Source organism: Choloepus didactylus, chromosome 17, assembly GCF_015220235.1.
Source record: "Choloepus didactylus isolate mChoDid1 chromosome 17, mChoDid1.pri, whole genome shotgun sequence".
Taxonomy (NCBI): Eukaryota; Metazoa; Chordata; class Mammalia; order Pilosa; family Megalonychidae; genus Choloepus; species Choloepus didactylus.
The window spans coordinates 25,053,419-25,075,530 of NC_051323.1; the positions used below are offsets into that span (position 1 = coordinate 25,053,419).

Consider the following 22,112-nt stretch of genomic DNA (forward strand, 5'->3'; position numbering starts at 1 on the left):
GCAGGTAAAAATAAGCAAATGATAAACCTCAGCAGCAACACAACTCCTAGTCCCACCTCTACATACAGTATGCCTTCTGTTGGTTCCCTATCCACTGACTAAAAGGGCTGCAAAAATTGATCTCCCAAGCCTGCAGTAAGGTCATAGACATTGATAACCCTTACAAGCAATGCTTATGTGAGTCTGTCTGTGTCTTGCAGATAGTGCACTTTGTAAATTAATCCTCCAAAGGCAAATACATTGTAAGTAGCTTGTTATCTCTAAAATACTAAATTGAAGAATACATGGGATTATATTGACAGAAATTACATTTTCTGTAATGGGGTTTAATATATCTGAAATCTCTCCCAAAGGCTCTCTAACAGAGCAGGGTCTGTTAATGTAGGTGCAATGGACATCAAGAACAAATTTATTCGCCAAAATGGATTAGGCCATGTAATCAGAGATTCTGGAATATTAATCTTTGACACTTACTGAAAAGAAAGAAATACCTCTGTCTGCAAATTGGCATTCCCAGTTCTCTCCTTTCCCCAACCAGGCTTTGGGCCCTTTCTGGATTTTACTTCAAAGAGGATAAGGTTTCCCCCATCATAAACACTAATCTAAAAATATTAGGACAATTAATTAGATACACTTAGTTTTAGAGGTATTGGATTTCGATACCCTTCAAATATGACACTAGCTCTGGGTGATTATATGAAACCTGGCTTTCAGCACCCTCACAAAGGGTAATAAATCATACTTTCTCAAAGCCATGTTGCCAAACCATCGGACATTAAGTCAGAACATTCTTGGCTGGTGTTTGTATGCAATCTCAGCTTCATCCCAAATCACAAATTTATGCATTTATTTAGAGACAGTATTGCCCCACCCTGAGACATATCAGGTTTGAACAGCTTCAAAGTAGAAACGTAAATAATTTCTCCCTTTCAATTTACTGCAGATAAATGAGAGGAAACTATCCTTGAATGCAGGGACTTAACAAAATCTAACTGAATTTAGTTGTTTAATGAATATAAAACCTGGCTGACATGTGGTGATGGATTTTCTTATTTTCTAGGAAATGGGATGATACCACTCTTTCAACTGATTATCCTGAAGAAAAAAAGTCAGAGAGACAGAGACATTTTCAGAGCTATGGCTAATGTGAATTAAATACATACTAATACTATACATAAAATTTGTCAATTTATAAAGGAAGGGGAAAGCAACACAATGTTTTATTTTCCATGCTAGGGAGTGCGCTCATCCATCAGTCAACAGTTTGTTTCCACCTCTGGATCCACAAGCCAGCAGGGAAAGCAGCACTGACTAGGTGTGTCTTCTTAACGCAAAACATTGACTGCAGGTTGCCGGAGAGTGAAACACACTGTGTGTAAACACAACGCCAAATTACTTACCAATTGTTCACTTGAAGGATAGTGAGTCCCGTGTCTTGTGCCAACTGCTTTTTCTGTTCTTCAGAAGGGTAAGGGTGCTGAAAGAGAATAAAAAAGATGTATGTACATTAGGCAATATTTAGGCCATTTTGTCAATAACCTAAGTGTCTAGAGAAGTCTGTAATAAAAGATAAAAATGCTGAGGTGTGTCACTCTTATTAATGGAATACTACATCATCTAATTCATGGCAGTAAAAGACAAGCCAATTACAAAGATTAGTGAAGTGTATAAATAGCTACTTAGGATACTTGCAGAACCTTGATACCGAGTTTATCCTTTAACAGGTTTATTTGTTGCAAACAGAAAGTTTAGTCTGATCTTCACTGCATTTTATAGGATTAAAATAGGGACACTTTTTTTGTTGTTTTTATTTTTACCTTATAAAAGTATATCACCATGATTCAATATTTTTATCGAAGCATGGACCTGTAAATCTGAACCATTTGAACTAACAATCTCACCTGAAGTCTCCAAGTTAAGCACCTTGTAGGTGTGACACTCACCTACCAAACACAATATTGCCAGATGCAAATATCAAATGTAGACTGGCTATATATTTATTTTTAACCACTGTTCATTCTAGCTCTTCTCCAAAACACAACAAACAAAATCCAACCAAAGTTGGTTTCCAAATCTGAATCAACACATGCTGGGATTTTGGACACAGGCCAATATAAAGGTCAAGGCCCAGCATATTTTGAATGTTAAGAACAAGCCCAGCTATGTTCCTTGTGAGTTATAGTAGATAGAGAGCATTACAGGATTAGATAATAAAATGAAATCCATACCTTCTTGTAAGAATGTTTGGAATTCTACTGAAATGATTTTTGGCACTAACACTTTCTGTTCAATGACCATTTCTACCTAAATTTGAAATATATATCTCTAACACGTGGGAGAGGAGCTGAGGACGTGCTTTTCATCTTTGCAGACACTGGCTAGCTTGAAATAAAATATCCCAGTAATTTTTTCCAAGATAAAATCATTCTGATAGTCAATGCTGTATTTATTATGAATGGGAAAGGGCATCCCCAACCCTCAATTTAACTATCCATGCCATCAAAATACTAAATTCTGGTCTATTGAATGTTAATTAACATAGCTTTTAATCTCATTAATAATGTCTGATCAGATGCTAAAAAGTCTTGTTAATGACCACTTGAATGCTCTTATATGTAAGTTTAAATGTGTTCTGTATCTATACACATGGGATTCGTTTGTGGAGAGCAGAGATATAGCAATTTTTCCCTTAAGCATTGTCTTTGATTGTCATTTAATCAATAAATACACAATTAGAATAAGGCTTTGCTTTCATGGAATACAGTGCCTTTCTCTAAAGCGCTTCAAGTGTATTACAGACAGGATGGTAATTAATCCCCATTATATCCCTTCGAGAGACATAAATGGAATCTAATGGCCCTCCTATTTTACAGGTGAGGAAACTGGCCAAGGGAAAGGATGGTCAGAAGTAGACACAAGTCAGGGATAGTTCCTGCTTCACCTTCCCGTGTTTAAGCCTCACCATGTCAGAAGAGTGTGGAAAATACCTTTGATGAACCCCATTAAGGTCTCTTTCTCAAAAAAAACACCACCTTCTGCAAGACTCCCCACCATCCAGCCTTGCCCACCTGCTCCCCACCCCACCTCTCTGCCCAGTCAGCCGTCCTTCTCTGTGTTCTTCCAACACACCAAGTTCCTACTCCAATGTCACCTTCAGGTCTCAACACAAATGCTGAGCTTCACCCACCCCACTCACTGCCATGCCACTTTCTCAATCTTCTTCCTATTACCCTAATAGCAAGCATCACTTTCTGAAACATCTGTTTAATTTTTCCCTTGTTGGTGTGTCTCTTCCCACTCAACTGCCAACTCTAAAGTCCTTGCTTGTCTCACTCACCTTCCTCAAAACCCAGACTGGCACATATCAGGAAATCAGTAAATATGTGTGGAATGAATGAATGAGTATAACTTGCCGTGATACATAGATACTTTCCACTCAGATGTAATATCAAAAACAATAATAAAATTTTTTCAAAGCCCACCAGAAGTATAAGTAATCCAATTCAAGATCCACTACACCACTTACCTTGTTTCATGCCTAAAAGTGATGTCAACCCACTCTTTTCAAATAGAAGTATATAAAGCTCACAATAGGCTAAGATCAGAGGTGACAATTAGCCTGCTCAACATAATGCCAATCATAAGAGCCAAAATCCATGATTGGATACCAAGCTAAAAGCAACCTAATAGTCTAAGGTTTAAAACATAACTCCCAATACATAAAGGTTTGCCACATAATATAAAACAAGTGCATCTTTTATCCCATGAACAAAATACTGCATTATGGTTTGATATATAGTAGTTCTCAGTCTACACTAGTTTAAGAATTGTGCATGATCTTATTAGATTATATAATTTATGCTACTTATTAACTATGTGACTTTGAGCAATGAAAATTATTCTAATCCTCAGTTTTGTTATCTGAGTTCTAAGATCCAGAGAAGTTAAAGGTGACCCAGGCAAGAAGTTCTTACAGTATTACCCAACCAGAATTTAAACTCAATTTTGAAATATGAAAATTTTAGCATCCAGCTGTTGGCACTATTTGACACATAAAATGAGCAGTTTTCTACCTATAACATTTTCTGTAACATTATCTTGCTTACAGTTTTTCAGATCCACTGGAAATCTCTTTCAGAGATTTTTGGTAGAATTAATGAATATGTCAGCATTCCCTCCTCAAAATGGCTTGATGGCAATACCTTTTGCCCTGTCCTGTTAGTTTCTTAATGTTATGACCAGAACTGGATAAAAATTAATATTTATGCCATTTATCTTTAGTCACTTTGAAAATTGAGAATTGTCACAGTAATTTATTTGTGCTGTGTTTTCAGGAGTATTTCTACATGCCTGTTTGTGAGCAAGTTTTATATACATCATTATAAAGCAAATGAAATTCACATTTCATTTATGCAAGTGGTGTCCATAAAATTCTCTTTGGATCATTAAAATTATCTGAATCATTACAGTTTCAAAGAGCAATATTACGTCCCTCAAAATTTCAGTGCAAATTTATGTTGTTTCTTCACATCATGTAGTTGTTGATTTCGTAATTTAAATATCATAAAATGAGAAATTTCTACCCTTTTTTCCCTCTGTCACTTTTCATGTGGTCTGATTTTAAGTAATTGGAACAAACTGTGTCTAATTTCATGCAGCATAATTGCCAGGCAGCCTCAAGCTATAGAGATGTAGCACTCTGTCTCCATTAAGCAATTTCCAGTTGTTCAGGATTTTTTTTTTTTTAATAGAAATGAATGAGCCTGGACAAAATTTTAAGTGTCACAATAATCTAGCCATTGTTAAGGGGGGAGAAAAGGTATCAACAAAATTCCAGAAAGGTCAACTGAATACTTTTCTTTTTCTCATAGTTCTTGGCTGTGGTGTCCCACAAACTTTCAATCTATAATAGCTAGAATCACATGAAAGCCATGACTTCATGCAGTTAATCCACAGACAGTCAAAAATTCACAAAGAAGTAAGCTTTTTAACTGAAATCCAATATGCTTAATTATCTTAAAACCTATGCATCTTTACCAGATTAAGCTTTTTGTAGGCAGTATGAGTTATTCCTTTGTACAATTAGAAAAAAAATGACTTAACAAAAACCCAAGTGCCACAGGCAAGGCTGCTGTAAAAACATTCAAAGCCCTGTTGTGTTCTGCCCACAGGGCCGGTGAGGTCCTGCTACAGGCAAAGGCACAAGTCATTTTGCAAAGGAGATAAAGAGTGATCCCTGAGAAGTGCCATTTTAGGAAGAAAACGAGAAATTCATTCCAAAGTGTTGAAACTAAGGGTCTCAGTCACCCCTTCCCATTTTCCTGATACCTTTGCTGTTATTGCATCTAAATGACAAGGACACTAATTTAAGAAAGATTAGTAGGTTCTTGTGAAGGAAAGACCAATTGCACATGCCAGATATACCAATCAACCTAATCACTTTGGGATATCAAAGCAAATTTGACCACAGCCCAATAGACAGAGACTGGAGACCTTGCCTTTGTTGTGTACATTAGCCTCATGCCATTATCTCTTAAAAGCTTAATTATTTGCAAACAATTGATCAAGATGGGAATTTGAGAAAGGATATGTAAGGGCCACTGGGAGAACTGCAATGCATTAAGAGAGCAAACAAAATTACCTTTAGATCTTACAATAAGAATTAACGATTGAGACGGGAGAGCTGGAGAGCGCAGTAGCTGCAAAGGGTCTTTCTCGAGTGTTTCCCATTTGATCTGCATTAACACCTCAGGAATGAGTGAAAGCCATAAAACAGTGATTATGTATGGGTGAAGCGGACCCTCCCTTCCAGCATCAAACCTGCACACACGTATTAGGCTAGCTTCACTGGGAAGAGAAGAGATGCTGGGCTCAAAGAGAAAGTAAGAGGCTTGTAGGCAGTGAAACCCCAGCTGAAGGGAATAATGTATAAAATGATCATCATTATTTCAACAACCAATGCCCTGACTTCTCCTTTACATTAAAAATCTCAAGCTGAAATAGAAACCCTTTTACACTCTTCACTTGTTTCTGTATGTGCCAGTGCGACTTCTAATAATGACCCAATATAGCAGAGATTGCTTAATAACCCCATCGAAGATAAAAACGATCCCTAGAGTATGTGCCCTGGGTAACAGAAATAGTTAAAGAATATCTGGGGAAAAAATCTAAAAATAGCTTATGTAAAAGTTAAGCCTGAACTGTCATTTTAACAGTCGGAAAGAATAGAAGGTGACAGAAAGAAAATGGCAACTTTCTAAAGAAAGTTATTTCTGCATAATTACAATTTTATTTCTTGAGGGTGGGAGGGGGCCCTGATGTTGGCTATCTGGTATTGAAAAGATTACAATACTTTGGAAGAAAACATTGATTTAAATAATCAAGTAGATTTTTTCAGATGTACATCAATGGGAAAGAGAAACTCTTCAGTAAACACAGAAGGAAAATGTCCAACCTTATATCTTAACGATATCCTTGACCAAACGTATTCCTTTCATCAAATTTTCCACCCCTGACTGCAAATGTGGATGCCAAGACAGTGATGAACTTTATCTTATCTACCCTGGTAACCAAGTTTCAATAATGTCCCTCCCTCGCCGCCTTGCCCACTCTAACAGCACATTGTAATGGCAGCAGAAAATTTGAAAATAATCCTGTACAGAGCTTGCTGGTGAGATAATGGAAGGCTACACTGCCCCTTCTCAAGCCTCAGATTAGTAATTTCTTGTGACACAGAACTGCCTCTATATCGAAACTGCAAAACAGCTATAACAAAGCAATAGAGGTGGAAGCAATTTTCAAGCAAAATGTTACACGCTATACTTTAAAAGGTATGGGAATAGGTAGCGGAGGAGCTGATCTAACAGGAGGGGTTATGGCAACTGTCCAATATAACCCTTATCAAGGCAATGTTCTGTTGCTCGGCTGAATATGTTGGAAGAACAATTTCGGAACTTCTTTTATCCTTTTTCCTCCAGCTCTTTGCCTCCTCCACAGCTAAGTTTAATGCATTAATATAAGTTGACCTTGAGCTAAACTCTGGTATGTGATGGAGAGATACTCCCTTTAGAGAAAAAAAAAATCTACCATATGGCTTTTAACCATTAAATCTCTGTGCTCTTTTAAAATTTCTACTGAGTCTATGTTGCTACAAGAGTACTGTGGATCTAAATTAAAATAACCAGCTATATATTTGACCTTCAAGAGAGGATAAGCAGAAACTTGCTAACCAAACATATTTATATTTGTTTAACGTATTTTTTTCCAGTACAAACTTCTCCCACTCTAAATAAACTTGCACTCATTTTCTCCTTATGCCTAGACTATGAATAGCTTACACTGTGACAATTACATTGATCTAGGATACTTTTTTCCCTTTAAAAAAATCTATAATGCTTCCCTATTGTCTTTCTGGTTTATGAATTAGTTTTACTGTTTCAGTGAATGCTTTTTTTGTCTTCTGACTGCACATTATCAAAAGACACTTTGTGCCTTCCATTTGCATTACAAAAGCAGTGCATCGCACAGTCTAAGAACAGAGCCTGAATGCATAGTAGTTGAGTTTTGCATCCTCACACATGCTGGAATCAAAAGAAGAACCTTTGTGTTGGTACTGGATAAGAAGCCAAAAATGTTTGGAGCATCATCAGTGAAGTCACAGGATTTCAACCTGCTTTCTTAATTCCCCACCTTTGCTCCTATATTGCCTAGCTGCTCAGACTAAACGTGTTCCATTTATTGTTTAGCACCTGCTTTTTCTGCAGTCTAGGTGAGTCATTTTGCAGACAATCCCTCTGATTTCTTGTATATGCAGCAGCAGCTGTAAGAAGTTGCCAGTGAAGGTGAGCAAGTAAGCAAAGTCAGGTAGGAATCTGTAAATTTGATCTTATCACATGAAAATGACATAAGCGAGGAAGGCAAAGTGGAACACTGGGTAATATTTCATAATAATCTTTTGTTTTTGCACTAATGAGACTATCTGAATAACACAGAGCAGTGAAAACATTGTTTTATAGGCAATTATAAGAGGCCAAAACGAAAATGCCCTACCTACCTCACTTATCTGATCTTTTAATTTCAATTAAATATAAAATAAAAGCACTGTATTAAAAAGATAGATGCTAATATTAAGGGATTTCATAGACCTTTGTATGTGGGGAATTTTTTTAAAGTTGCTTGCAACTATTTTTGTATATATCAACAATGTTTTAGATCGATTTTGGCATTAGCCATATAGATGTTACAGGAGTATTTTTAAGTATATAGATATTAAAGACATAAAATTTAGATTCTAAATTAGCAATCACTTTTATCTTTCTCCTAAAAGTATTAAAATTCATGAACAGTGCTCAGATTATTTTGAACACTTATGATTATTAATGAACTCCCTGAATATTGATTCTCTCAGTAGAAGATGATGGCTATATAAAAGGAAACACAGAAAATGGCCATGAAGACAAACAGGATGGGAGAGCATGAGGGTGGGGTGGGGTGGAAAAAACCCATGCTTCATTTCTAAGAGTCCTACTTGAATCATTTTAAATAATAGCTCCTTGGAACTCTTACTATTTGTCAGTAAGGAGAAAAAATGCATTGTATACATGTACTCTTGGTAACCCCCAGGAACAGAGATTGTGTTTAGCTCCCTTTCACAGATGAGGAAGCTAAGGCTTGGTCAGGTCAAATAACATGCACAAAGGCTCACAACTATGTAGTTCCCAGGCCTGCCCTACCCTGAGTTTCTCTGCTTGGCTGAACTCTCACTCCCACTGACATTTCTTTCCCATTTCTCTATTCCTTTTTTTAACCTCAACATTTTTAAACCAAAAATATATTACAATGGGACACAAACAAAATTACTCATTGTGGTGAGTAATGACTGAATGCTTCTCTGCGGTTTTAACACCCTTGATCCTGTAGAGGCTTACTGCCCCTACCCACCTTCTGCCCTTGGAAGCAAGAAACAAGGGGAGGGGAAGAAGCTGTGGGGTGGATGTTAGTTCACTAGAAACTTGCCCTGCATTCTTCCTTGAAATCCATCCAACGGGACTTTATTAATGAAGTAATAATAGTTTATTAGTATCAGTGAGAGTGGTAGAAGCAGTCATTGTAACATGCATTGAGATGTGAGGATGTACCAGGCATTGTTGCAAATACATCATAGGCACTGACTTATTCAGTCCTCACAAAAACACTATGAGGCAGGTACAGCTGTTATATTCATTTTATACATGAGGAAACTTGGGCCCAGGAAGGACAATTGGCTTTCGTAAGTTCACATGGCTAGTAAGTGGTAGAACAGCAATTTGAAACTTGGTGGTAACCTACAAGTTAGGGCAATTCTCTTCCAAACTCTTCTGTCTTTTATACAATGGATGGAGCAATCCCACTCATTCCTGATGAGTTAATTATGAACATACATGATAATTACTACTAATTACATGAAGAAGCTATTAGAGTGTGTGTGTGTGTTCGTCTTCTAATCCTGAACTCAGTTCTGTTAATGGAAGCAAAAGTAGATTTTTCTAAAAGATAGAAAATTCAATGGAAACCATTAGGTCCATCATTTTATGCACAATTTTAGCATTGTTTATAAATACAAGAATGATAGTAGGTTATATACAGGAACATTCTAAGGGTCAAAGAAACAGATGACTTATATTCCATCCAACTACACCACAAAGTGCCTTAAATTGTCTGCTTTAAAATCAGTTGTTTTTTTCCTTTGTCAATGACTGTCATTTCTTATGTGAATTTTCATCAAATATGAGTTAAATACATTTTGAACCCTTTCATTTTAGGGAAATAATAATAAAAACACATAAATGCTCTTCTCATTCATGATGCAACTAGCCCAACTCCATGGTCTGAACATATTTGTTGCCTGAATGTATGTTTCTAGAGACACCAAAAATGCCTCAACTAGCATTTGGAAGTAGATTACTTCAGATAAACCTCAGAAAATTAGCAGCCCCATTTCCACAATTCTACATCAATTCTACATCTCACTCAATTCTACATATCTCCAAACAGTTCATTATTTATTTTATTTAAGAGTCGTTTATAAATTTACTCTTTGCCAGGCCCTGTTCTTTGCAAGTATACTCATTTAATCCTTACAACAAATCTATGAGGTAAATATTCTTACCTCTGTCTTACAGATGAGGAAACTGAAGCACAGAGGCTGTTACAAGTAGGATGGAGCTGGGATTTGACCCCAAGCAGTCTGGTCCCATGCTCTTAGTTACTGCACTGTTCTGCTCTTCATTCTTAGCATTAGTGCATAAGTTCTCCCAGAGCTTCTCCAAAACCCAGTCTATGCTGTTATTGGTATATTTGTTGCATAAGTTCCCATCCCTCTCCAAATCCAATGAAATGAAATTCAGGTTCTCCATCTTAAAGGCTCCCAGAACAGGATGGAATTAAAGGATAAAGGAGACTGTTTCAATACACGGGCTTTTCCCCAGAGTTTCACTTAAACCGATAAAACAACAGTGCACCGCACCGGACCGACCACTTCTCTGAAAAGAAAGTTCATGATCAATTTATACAATAAACTCCAAAAATGTAAAGGATCTTTTGGAAACTACATATGGCTCCTCTCTGCTATTTCAGAGTATGTCAGTGAAAAGGAGATCCACCACCCAACCGAAGAACACTTCTCCACTTTAAAAATCAAAGTGAAAGGGTTTGGGAAACATTAAGGAACAGATAAGGGAGATGACATACAACAAGATCATTTTGGAATGAGCCTGACGACAACAATCATTATTGCCTTTACAGATGCCCTGTCCAGCATTAAATATTCAGGGAAAAAATGCTCGTATGAAGAATAAAGTGTCCAGAAGTTAGGACCAAAATAGTACATTTGGTGAGGATATGTTTGAGAGCAAGATAAAGATAGGGAGAGAGGGTGAGAGACATTAGGATTTGTGCTGCTCCCAATATGACGAAAGACCCCTGGAACTGGTACTCATTCTCTAGTGCTAATTTTCCCACTTAAATTACAGCGATGGTGTAGCCTCATCTCATTAGAGATCATTGTCCCCAGTAGACAGTTGTGTTTATGGGGGACTCTGGCTGTTCCACACCTGCTGATCAGGTTGCTATGTGATCAAGGCTGCATACAAACAGCAGACTGGAGCTTGCTGGACTGCAACTGATGAGCCCGGGCTAATTCAGGGGTGATTATGTAGTTTACTGGACCACTAAACCTCTTTAAGCTTGTAATTACTGCCTATTTGAGTAAAGAACATTCAAAAGCAATTCACTGCATCATGCCTGCCACAGCTGGAAGCAGGCTGCCAGCAGTCTGTGGGGACATTAAAATCTACGGGGACGTGGATTGAAGCCCAGCTAGCAGGCACTGTCAGCGGCACCCGGAGCCAAGTGTGTGCACGTTCCCGCTCACCTCTCCTGACCAAGCTTACCATTAAAGGTGCAATGAAAACTATAGAACAGCCATAAAGATGACAAAGAATGGAATGGAATGGTACAAACTACATTTTAATGATTTCCCCCTTTTGTAAAGCTAAAATTTTAAAAGTCTTTTCACGAAGTCGAAGGGAGAGAGAGAGGGGCGTGCTTTAACTAATACGCTGCTGCGATTTATTGTATGCCTGTGAAAAGTGTCATCCAAAAGGACCAACCTACAAAAAAAAGTGCTCCCCTTTTACACATTATAAAAGAATACGGATATATAGTCTTTTTATATATCTTCCACCCACTTAGCTGCTGTGTTCATAACCTTAGCTGGGAAAATATTGTTTAGCTAGTTGATTGGCATTTTCTAAAATCACATGGGTGGATTTTTGCTATTAATCAATTAAAATGCTTCTAAGACACCTGAGCGAAATTTACTTTCAAGAGTCAGAGAAGATTTAAGGGGAAAAAAAATCAGTATTTATCAATGTTCTCGTTTTCTTTTGCTGTCACCTTAACAACTGCAGTTCTTTTGTATAACAAAAGTGTAAAACATGCTTTGCATTGCTGCGGGTATAATTATTACTTGTCTCTAAGTAACAAAAAAAGGCTGGAACTTAATGAAGGGGGATTAAGTTAATTTCTTTTTTAGCTAACAGTTTCCTGTCTCTTAAAATGCAGACCTTGGTGAACATAATGTTCAGGGAAGGAAAATTAAGCTTTTTATTTCACTAAAATCTCCACTTTGGAATATTGATATTAAAATATTAAGATGATGTTTATTCTTTAAAAGTATGTAAATTTGGTATTAAATAAAGCCACAGAAATCCTCTCTGACTACTCCATCCCAAGTCCACAGATCCAGCAGGTTTATGTGTTATCTAGACATCATTCCCATTAATATTCATTAGGTGGGTCTGCTTGCATTTTTATAAGCTGTGAGAGAGGCAAAAGAAACAATCAGAATTCTTTAACACACAGGCATTATCAATTCAACATATGCCAAATAGCAGAGCACCCAGATCTGAAGTTAAGATTCAAATGCAATTTACCTTTACTAAGCTAATTTTCATGAAAACTCTTTTCCCTTTAGCCATTGTAGTCTACACTATTTAATTATCTCTATTCTCTGTAACATACACTTCAATATTTAATTTAAGAGATTATTCAGCACTATATTTTATCTTGGTTAACAACAAAACCCTTATCTAGCAATCAAACTTAAAAGATTTTCCCTTAAAAAAAAAATCTAAAAACTTTACATTGCTTTGGTAATAAGATTACCTTTATCTTTATGAACCTTCTTAAGTAAACCCTTTCTAATTCCCAAAAGCATTTATTGATGTGAATTCACTGTCTGTCGCCAGAGTGGATTATAGGAGGGGCAGAATCTTGGTCAAAATTTGGGCAGATCCCCAGTATTTGCTTCCTAAATTACGCTTTACCAGGAGTTTCAATTTAACTGGATAAGAAATAGGAAAAAGGTGGCTGTGGAATTTCTGTGGGGTCCTCACAGATGCTCATGGAACATCTTGGATGAGTGGGAGAAAGAGCCAGACCTGTTGTCAGCAACATTATGAGAGGAAGTTAGCAGAAATAAAGGTATTCGATGGACGATAACTTGAAGGTCAGTTTAGGGCTATTTTATTTAAGACTCCGAGCATTATATTTGTCTTAACAGTTTCCATTTTCAAAGAGCTTTTGTCTGTTAATTTGAGCCTCACAATCAGCTGGTGAGTTTGGAAGGACAGGTAATGTTGCACCTGTCGTACAGGAGCAAAAAACGAAACTCAGAAGAGATGGACAAAGTTATACAAGGTTTCAGGCCAGTAAACGGTGGCCCTAGGCCTGGAACCCAGGCCTCCTATAATCTGGTTCTCTTTACAAGCTACTGAAGCTCTAGGTCTATCTTGTTAATGATAAAATAAAAATCTGTAGCATCTTTCAGAAACCTACTATGAGTTAGTGGGCCCAGCCTCTGATTTAACGTATAAATGTACATTGCCCTAAACCCAGGGTGAAACAAAGAATTTAAACTAAAACAAAACAAAGCAGAACACATATTTTACTCTAATAATTTCCAACCAAACTTACACAACCAATCTAACCGGTTATGCAAGAAAGTCTTAAATAATGACATTTGCCCCTTCTACAATAGGCTTTGGGAATACTCTTACCCAGTGATTGGTCAAGTTCATCCTCTTTGAAACAAGATTTAGTTTTGTTTTAATTATGTCATTTTCTTTGCAATTTCATTGTGATACAAGGCTGCTAATTACATATACACAAAGGACCTAATTTCACCCCTTCGTATGTCACTTTCTAAGAGAACTTGGGCCTATGTGGAGAGTTATCAACCTTTTAGGCCAGAAGAGTGGTCATTAAGCCCATTTCTGCTTCAGTGATGACATTACACATTAACCAAATGGCAAATCTACAGGAAAACTTTTTAAGAGTTAATGGCCTCAAGAGGTGCATATTGGTTTACCAATTTAGTTAGAGAGCTGAAGTTTGTCCTGGATCCTTCTCTAACCATGGGCAAGTCATTTCAGTTCTCCAGGCTTCATTAAAATGAGGATAACAAAACTGCCTCACTGAATATTGGTGGCAATCAAATGAGACAGCCTATGTCAGACTGCTTAGCACCACTCCTGGTGCATATTTAGTGTTTAGTAAATAGTAACTGAATCTGAGATGACTCTAAAATGTGGGCTAATCTATGTAAAAATACATAAAGTATATACAATTTTCAATTTGCAGGGAAGAGGATATTATGGGGTGATTCTTAACCATTTTTTCTAGCCTTTAACTTAGTTTTTAATATCTTATTGCAATTCTCTTTATTTGGGCAAACTCAATTCCAGAAATTCTAAAGGCAGGACCAGCTTCATAGATGTGCAGTCTGTGCAGTCACATGGGGCTCTGCACTTAGAAGGATGTCTCAACACTTGGCTTAATGTGCTGCTGCTGCCATCTTGAAATCCTTAATGATTTGTGTCCCATGCTGGGGGAGCAGGAGATTAACCCTTAACAACAATTTTGATATAGTATGACAAGTAATACAATTAAGTTGCAGACACACACAGACATACACACACACACACACACACACCTATCCCAACAGGTCCATGTTGATAAACTTCCCATGACTTGGCACATAGCTGGTCTGGTCCTTGTGCCTCAAATGACCCCCTCCCCTCCAATGCCCAACTAGTTCCCAACCCTGGGGACTCAGGTGCCCAACTCTCCCTCCAAGATGCCTCCTGGGAATCCCCCATTGAAGGGCTGGTTGGTACCTTGGACACTTCTCAGGAAGAGTCTTGGAAACCAAGGTACGGATGTTGCTGAAATTCCTGTCGATTTTTAAAGAAGGGGTCCTGTATTTTCATTTTGCACTGGGCCTCACAAATTAGGCAGCCGGTTCTGCTAAAAGGAACAAGAGACTATGTTGTCTCTCTCAGATGTTTTATACTCAGCTACAATCCCTCTTGAATTTATCTGAGCTTCTCAGAAGTAAATAAATAATTACTAAGTTCTTACTAAAAGAGTATAAAAAAGGAAACACTAAAAAAAAAAAGACGTGGGAGGTGAGGCTAACAGTGTCGATGTGCTCAGGCCTCAGAAAGATGAGTAAGGACACTTAAATGACCCTCCAGTGGCTTTCAACTGTTCACACACTTCTATAAGTGCCTAAATCACCCTGGGGGACTGACTGAGGCACCGAGAAAATATTCTATATTAAAAAATCTATGGGGGAAAAATAATAATCTGGATCCTTCAAGGTGTGGGGCCCATCCGGGCTCACTGGACTTAGGGACATTGTGAGCCTTTGTCTTTTGACGGCTGGAAGTCAGAAGTGGCAACTCGCCCACCTTCCTTGGCAGGGCATGACTGCCACATTTGGCAGAAAAGACTGCTCTCGAGAAAAGGGAGCAGAGAATCTTTTGGCCTGGGCTCCAGCTCGGAGAGATCAGGAGTGAGAGCTCGCCCTTGTGTGCCAACCAAATGCTGCTGTAATTAAAAACAAACCTTTGGAAATAAAGTATTTGGAAATTATTTCAATTCCAGCACATTCACAATATGTGCTCATCAATAGTTATAATTAATCCATTTGGTCACAGGGTTTGGGGGGGGGGGGGAGAATGCTGTCATATTTTTTTAGCTTTCTTAGCCTAGATTCTACTTTTTATTTAAGGAGGTCTATGTGAATGCATAAATAAGCAAACCATGGAGAAAAATACATTGTAAGAAATAAGTCATAAAGTTTCAGAAACCTCCAGCACATTTGGATTCTGTAGCTTACATCAAATCTAAGATAAGAGCACTGATTTTTAAAAATGCAAAACTCCATCATTTCAGTGATGCCAAATGATGAACTTGACTATTATATGCATATATTTTGTTTAATGGCTTCATTTATTTTAATAACAAAGGGAAACTAGATTTTACAGATGAAAGCTTTTTTTTCATGGCTCCAGTGCAACTGGGATTTTAAAAATCTGTGATGTTAACCAATATGTGATAATGGATGCTCTCAGGGGCCCTATTTTATAACATTTTATGCAGTGGAAACCTACACTGAGTAACTATCACCAGAGTGTTTTCCTCTATTTTAAGAAGGCACAATTGGGCTGAGCTTTAGAGGGCCTCATGATTGTTCCATGTTTCTTTTCTCTGAATGGATACATGTTCACTAAAGTGGTGGCTGTAGAAATACTGGAGCAAAGGGATTAACTCACTAAAGATTTATTATAAATGAGGCAGGAAAGTGCTGTTCATGTGATTTCAGGGATAAGAAAATAATTGCATAGACCTCTTTTTCCTCCGATCAGAAATCTGCCTACAGGGTTTAATATATTGTTGAGAATTGAAAAATGAATTACAGCAAGTAGCCTCAGTTTAATTTTGGATTTCTCCATCACACTGTATTTCTATGGTGAATCAGAAAACGAGAAACTCATCAAAACTAATTCCCAAACAAAAGATACACCATTGCTGACCCTCCCTTTTAGCCCTTAAAACTACCCCATTTACTCAGAATGTATAGCTAGTCCCAGAAAAAAGAAAGAAAAAGGACAATTGGCCCACTGAAATCCTGGTGAGATGGATCAAACCAAAAGAAAAGCAGTCAGCGGAGGTGTATTTTTACTGACAACCAGACCCAAGACTCTAGAACACAATGGATGCAACTTATTAGCCACACACAGGAAGTCAAGTGATTTTACAGACAGTATCTTGGCCCAAGATGGCGGCTCATGATTCACCGCTGCATCATCCTTGGCCCAGCTGCAACCAGGCCTGGGGTCCTGACACAGAGCTCTAGTCCGCAGCCAGTCAGCAGATGTAACACATACGCCCCGTCAGGTTGACATATCATTCCTTCGACAATGTCAGCGAGTATGAATGTTCAATTATCTGTCCTAGAGATGGCCCTCGCCTTTATGCATCGTGTAACTGCACACACGGCACTCTGGCAATCCCAAAGACAAGGCCCAAAGTGCCTGCAATAAACCACCTACTGGGAGTTGGCTTTCCCACATTGTCCCAACATTGCCTTGCAGTGGTGAGTAGGAGACTTATTTTTCATTCTTTCCCTAATACATGTTTGAAGGGACGCAGAGCCTATGTATTCATATATACATGAATGTCTGTATGTATTTATATCTTTTAGCATGTTTGCATGTCAGGAGTCCTTACTATTTTAACAGCATGACTTCAAATGTGTCATCTTGTGACTTGAGGATTGCACTGAGCAAACTCTTCTTTATGTATGACAATGAGCTGTTCATTATGTTTGGGGTGCCTTTTTATTTCATGAACCCAGGTGTATATCATTCACCATCAAACCAAAGTGACAATAGCAGATTCTTCTAGAGCGGTGTCAAGATCAATTCAACTTCAACTCGTGAAGTGAAAGGAGTCTGTCCAAGCCAGGCATCCTTACTTCCCACTGCTAAAAAATGCAGTTTCTGACAGAGGAATGAATAATGAAGCATACCTGAGAACATCTTGCCTGTTAACGTGTACAGTAGCTCAAATATTTTTAAATGTTGCTTGGATTTTGTTTTAGATTCCCAGCTCCTGAAACAAATATCATACAATGGGTTGGCTTAACAACAGGAATTTACTGGTTCAGAGGCTTGAAGGCTTGCTTCCTCCAGGGGCCGGTGTCTTGTAGCAGGTGGGCAATCTTTGGGGTTCTTAACTATCCATCACATGGTGATGCACATGGCAGTGTCTTCTTTCTCTTCCAGGTTCTGTTGACTTCCAGCTTCTGGCTGCTCCCAGTGGCTTCCTCTCCCATGTCCACTTTCCTTTGCTTATAAAGACTTCAGCCACATTTGATTAAGGCCTGCCCTCATTCAATTTGGGCCCACCTTAACTAATAACATCTTCAAAGGTTCTATTGACAAATGGGTTCTCATCCACAGGACCAGAAGTTGAGAACTGTACGTGTCTCTGGTGGGGGGCATGATTCAATCCCCAACAGATTTGCTCTAGTTAAATTTTTCTTTTAAATCCCTTTTCTCTCAAATATCTTGGTAAGAAAAAAATTTTATCTTAGCAGACAGCTGCATTTGCACGGTTTTTCTTGAACTCACATTCAAAGGTTATCAATAACAAGTTTGCAAACTTCTCATACAACCAGCTGTGGAAGATAATGTACAGTAATTGTATGATAACTTCCTCTAAAACTGAGATAAAACCTTTAATGCAATCTGGAGTTCACCAACCTCCATGTGATAGTACAAACTTAAGGAACTCTGATTGGAGGTCAATGAATTTTCCCTATGATACTAATTTTTAAATGAATAAAAAATGCAATCATTTTTCCTGTGGAACACCACTAAAAATTCATTTTTTCACCTTAATTTTAACATGTAAAAACAGGTTTATTTTGAAATGCACCTCGTATGTTTAACCAGTCCTTGGTCACGGTGTGCTGTCTAGCACTCTTACTCTGAGATGCCATCCTACCACCCTCCCTTCCAACACCCCTCCCTGCCACCATGCTCTTGGTCCTTGCCCCATTAATCAATCTCTCTCTATCTTTATCTTCAAAGTTTCCTTCTCTATCATATAAATTAAAAATTAGACTGTGCATTAACAAATTGCCTGGAACAATTCCATGAATGACAGCTGAATTTGAATCTACCTGCAAATATATCTCCATCTCCTAAATCTTCCTTTTCCTAAACATTAAAAAAAATGAAAAGAAAACCTTCCCCTCTTGTTGCTGCTTCCTCAAGCTCCTGCCCAAAATGTATCCTTTACTGTATTTCCTTAAGTGATTGCAAAAGTGTCTACCTTGTTGCCTCAACTGCATTATCACCTGCACCCCGCATAATGCAAATGCTGTCCCTTCCAAAGGTCTGAAACAGACCTTTCAAAGATCACTGATGATACTGTAATTCCTATACAAGAATTTTTCCCAGTCTTTCTACTTCGTAAAACTCCCAGGGTTTGGTCACCTCCATTTTTAATCTTTGCCCTTGTATTTGGTCAACAAATACTATCAGGCATCTATAATATGGCTCTGGAGATGTGGAGATGAAAGATTAAATCCTGACCTCTCGGTAGGTAGCTGCTTGTAAACAAACAGTCACTGTGATAAGAAAGCCCTATCAGAGACCTCATCAATGGCCCTGAGGTCTAAAGGTGGGTGACAATTTCCTTTCTGCTGGGGAGGACCAGGAATGGCTTCTCTAGGAGGCGACAGTTAAGATGTGAAGAATGCACAGGAAAGTGTCAAGAGGAAAAGGAATCATGGAGGTGAAGCATTCCCGACAAGGGAACACATGTGCACATGCACAGAGTACAAGTCCACATGACCCCTGGGGGGAACTGAAAACCCTCCTACTTGGCTGCAGCATGGTGCCAGGAGGGAAGATGGAAATGGCAAAAGAGGAGCCCGGGCACTCAATGGACCAGTGTTCCATCTCAAAGTGTCCTTGAATGGCATGCCAAGGATGTTTGGCTTGTATCCTAAAGGCAATGGCGAGATAGCAAAGGACTTTAACTAAGGGGCAGACCTGGTCAAGTTTTGTTTTAGAAAAAGTACTCTAGTAGCAAAATAAAGGATGATTTGTAAGGGATCGGAATTAGAGGCAGGAAGGCTGGGTAGGAAAACAGGCAAGCAGGAGACAATGAGGCAGTGTTAGTGGGACCAAAAGGGGATAAGAGATTGGAGAAATGTTCAGGAGGGAGAACTGATGGGATTCAGGGAGTGAGCTACTACCTGTGGAAGGGGAGGTGAGACAGCCTTCAGGGATGGCTCCCTGGGCCCTGGTTGGAGTTTCTGGGCACATGGTGATACTGTTAACTGAGAGGAGGATGACAGGAAGGCAGGCAAGTTTGGGGGCCATGGTGGATTCAGTTTGGGGGACAGACTCTGATGTTCTTATTATTGCATCTTCCTTCCTTTACTTGAAATATTAAAGTGTTAGAGCTGGAAGGAAACACACAGACCAATTTACCAGCCTCATCATTTGACAGAACACTTCCCGGCCTACTCCTCTGTCACATTATCTAGGTTTTTTCCTCCAGACAGCCCCTAAAAATGGGCATCCCAACAATTCTGTCCTTGGCCTCCTCCTCGCTCTCAATACTCTCTGGCTCCATGGTTTCACTTGAGGCAACACTAACTTCACTCAAAGCAACACTAAAGCCTCTTGCTCTCACTGAAGCTCCAGAAATCCTATTTCCAACTATCTGCCAGACCTCTCCAGCGGATGTCCAACCAGCATCAGGACCACAGCATATCCCCAATTGAACTCTTCACCTCCCCCCTAAACCAGTTCCTTCTTCTGACTTCCCTTTTTCTGCTAAACCACCTGATAAACATCACATGTCCATTTGTGAGTGGTTATGAAAAGAGGCATCAGAGGCAGGAGGACCTGAGTTCAAACCCAGCTTCTGCTTCTTGGGTGTTGTCTTAGGCAAGTCACTTACTCTCTCTGAACCTCAGGTTTTCTCACCAGTAAACTGGGGATACTAGCAGGACCTCCCTGACAGGGTCATTGTGGGGGTTCAAGGAGATAAAGCATGAAATTGCTTAGAGGTGGTGGCAGAAACAGTCTGCCCCAGTGAGAAGTATTTCTTTACTGGCATTCTTCAGAATTACCAGTGCATGGAGATAACAGAAACCAGACTGACTTTTAGTCATTTTATTTTTGTCTGCAAATTCTCTACACACATTGCACCCAGGTGGATGGCCCCCACCACCTGCCTTGACAACCACTGGCACTCAGCATAGCATCTGGGACATAGTAAGAGTTAGCACATGCCGGCTATAGTTGTTTCTATTTAGCCGTCATTTAAGATAGGGAAAAACAATCAGCATGTTTGAAGGTTGCTTTTTCCTGCTCTGTGGTGAGATCCGGTCATCCCATCATGGAGACCATTCCAGCTACCTCCAAACAACAGAAGGGGTTTCCAGAGAAGACCTGCATTCATGCCCTGCTGCCAGCCAAATCCCCCCACTTGCTCTTGCTGCAATACAGGAGTCAGAGACACACGGACGTCCAGGGATTTCGTGGGACCCATGCACGGACGCGGCGCTGATTGACCATGGGACCACAGCGTTCAATTCTGTGGAAAAGGTAAGGCTCTGATGAGGTTTGTGTGGACTTCTTCCTTGTTTCTCATCAGATCTAGTCTTAACTGGGAATGCAAGACAATTTCAAGAGCAATAGCGAAGCATAATTTTAAACATCATGGCACAGAAGTGGCAAGATCCAGCAGGTTGAAAGTTAGGGCACTTACTGGACACTAAGATCTCTGGAAGCTCTTTAGCTTTTTCTACCCCATTTCCATCATACTGGGAACATAATTATTAATTGTACTGACATGCAAATTAGCTACTTAATAATAATTAATAAGCTTTTCAAATTAAATGGGATTTTAAAATTCAAATATATGCTATTTCAAGCATGTGTATTTGACCTTTTTTCCATGGAAATTCACCCCATCATTTACTCAATCATTCTCCTGAAGTGATGAATGTTGCTGAGTGTTGGTGGTTTCTGGTCCAGTATGAACACCTTTCAGGGACTAAGTCCTGGGCACCTGTCATCTTGGTAATTGATGATGTTTCCCTTCAAGGTATGGGCCGAGGCCCACAGGGCTCAATGGAGGAAGTAGATGAATTGACTCGACTACATCTCTTACTCACTGCCGCCGATATGCATAAACTCATTACTGCCAAATGTACTTCAATATTATCAAAAAGGGATGGCAATATATTTATTTTTGACTGATTAAAGAGATGCTTTTATTTTTCTTTTACATTAGCAAATTAAAACTCTTGTTTCATCCTTACAATTCTCTGCGAAAAGCTGGTCTTCTCTAAATTCAAAATTAATTATAAATGCCTGCAACAAAACAAAGAAAAATCCACAATGCCCTCAAATGAATGCCTCGCTTCCTCATTTTGATTTCTAGGTCCCACGACTTCCATAAGAGAAAGCATGCAGGAGCACACATATACTGTATTTCAAATGGAGATTTTATGTAAGCTTATTTTTATAGTGATTCTGAGAGTAGCTGCTCTGCTTTTTATCTATGCAAACTGGAAATAAAGTAGGCACCCTGCCAGCTCCCTGACAGCAGGCCAAGCCAGGGCTGCCATGGGGGACTCACACAGTGACATCTAAGGGGTACAGAAAAGAACCCTGACTAATGGCTTTTGG

The 22,112-nt window shown here is 38.9% G+C and overlaps 1 protein-coding gene across 8 annotated transcripts in view; it reads right to left on the reverse strand.

Annotated features, from left to right (window-relative positions):
• MEIS1 (Meis homeobox 1) overlaps positions 1–22,112 on the reverse strand; it is a 129,016-nt gene that overhangs the window by 22,225 nt on the left and 84,679 nt on the right. For all 8 annotated transcript variants that reach the window (XR_005212360.1, XR_005212359.1, XM_037806920.1 and 5 more), the window contains one exon: positions 1,401–1,477. Coding sequence is in view for 6 of the 8 variants with exons in the window: in XM_037806920.1 (XP_037662848.1) it covers positions 1,401–1,477 (77 nt within the window). In the remaining 2 variants the exon portion in view is untranslated. The remainder of the gene's footprint in view (positions 1–1,400; positions 1,478–22,112) is intronic.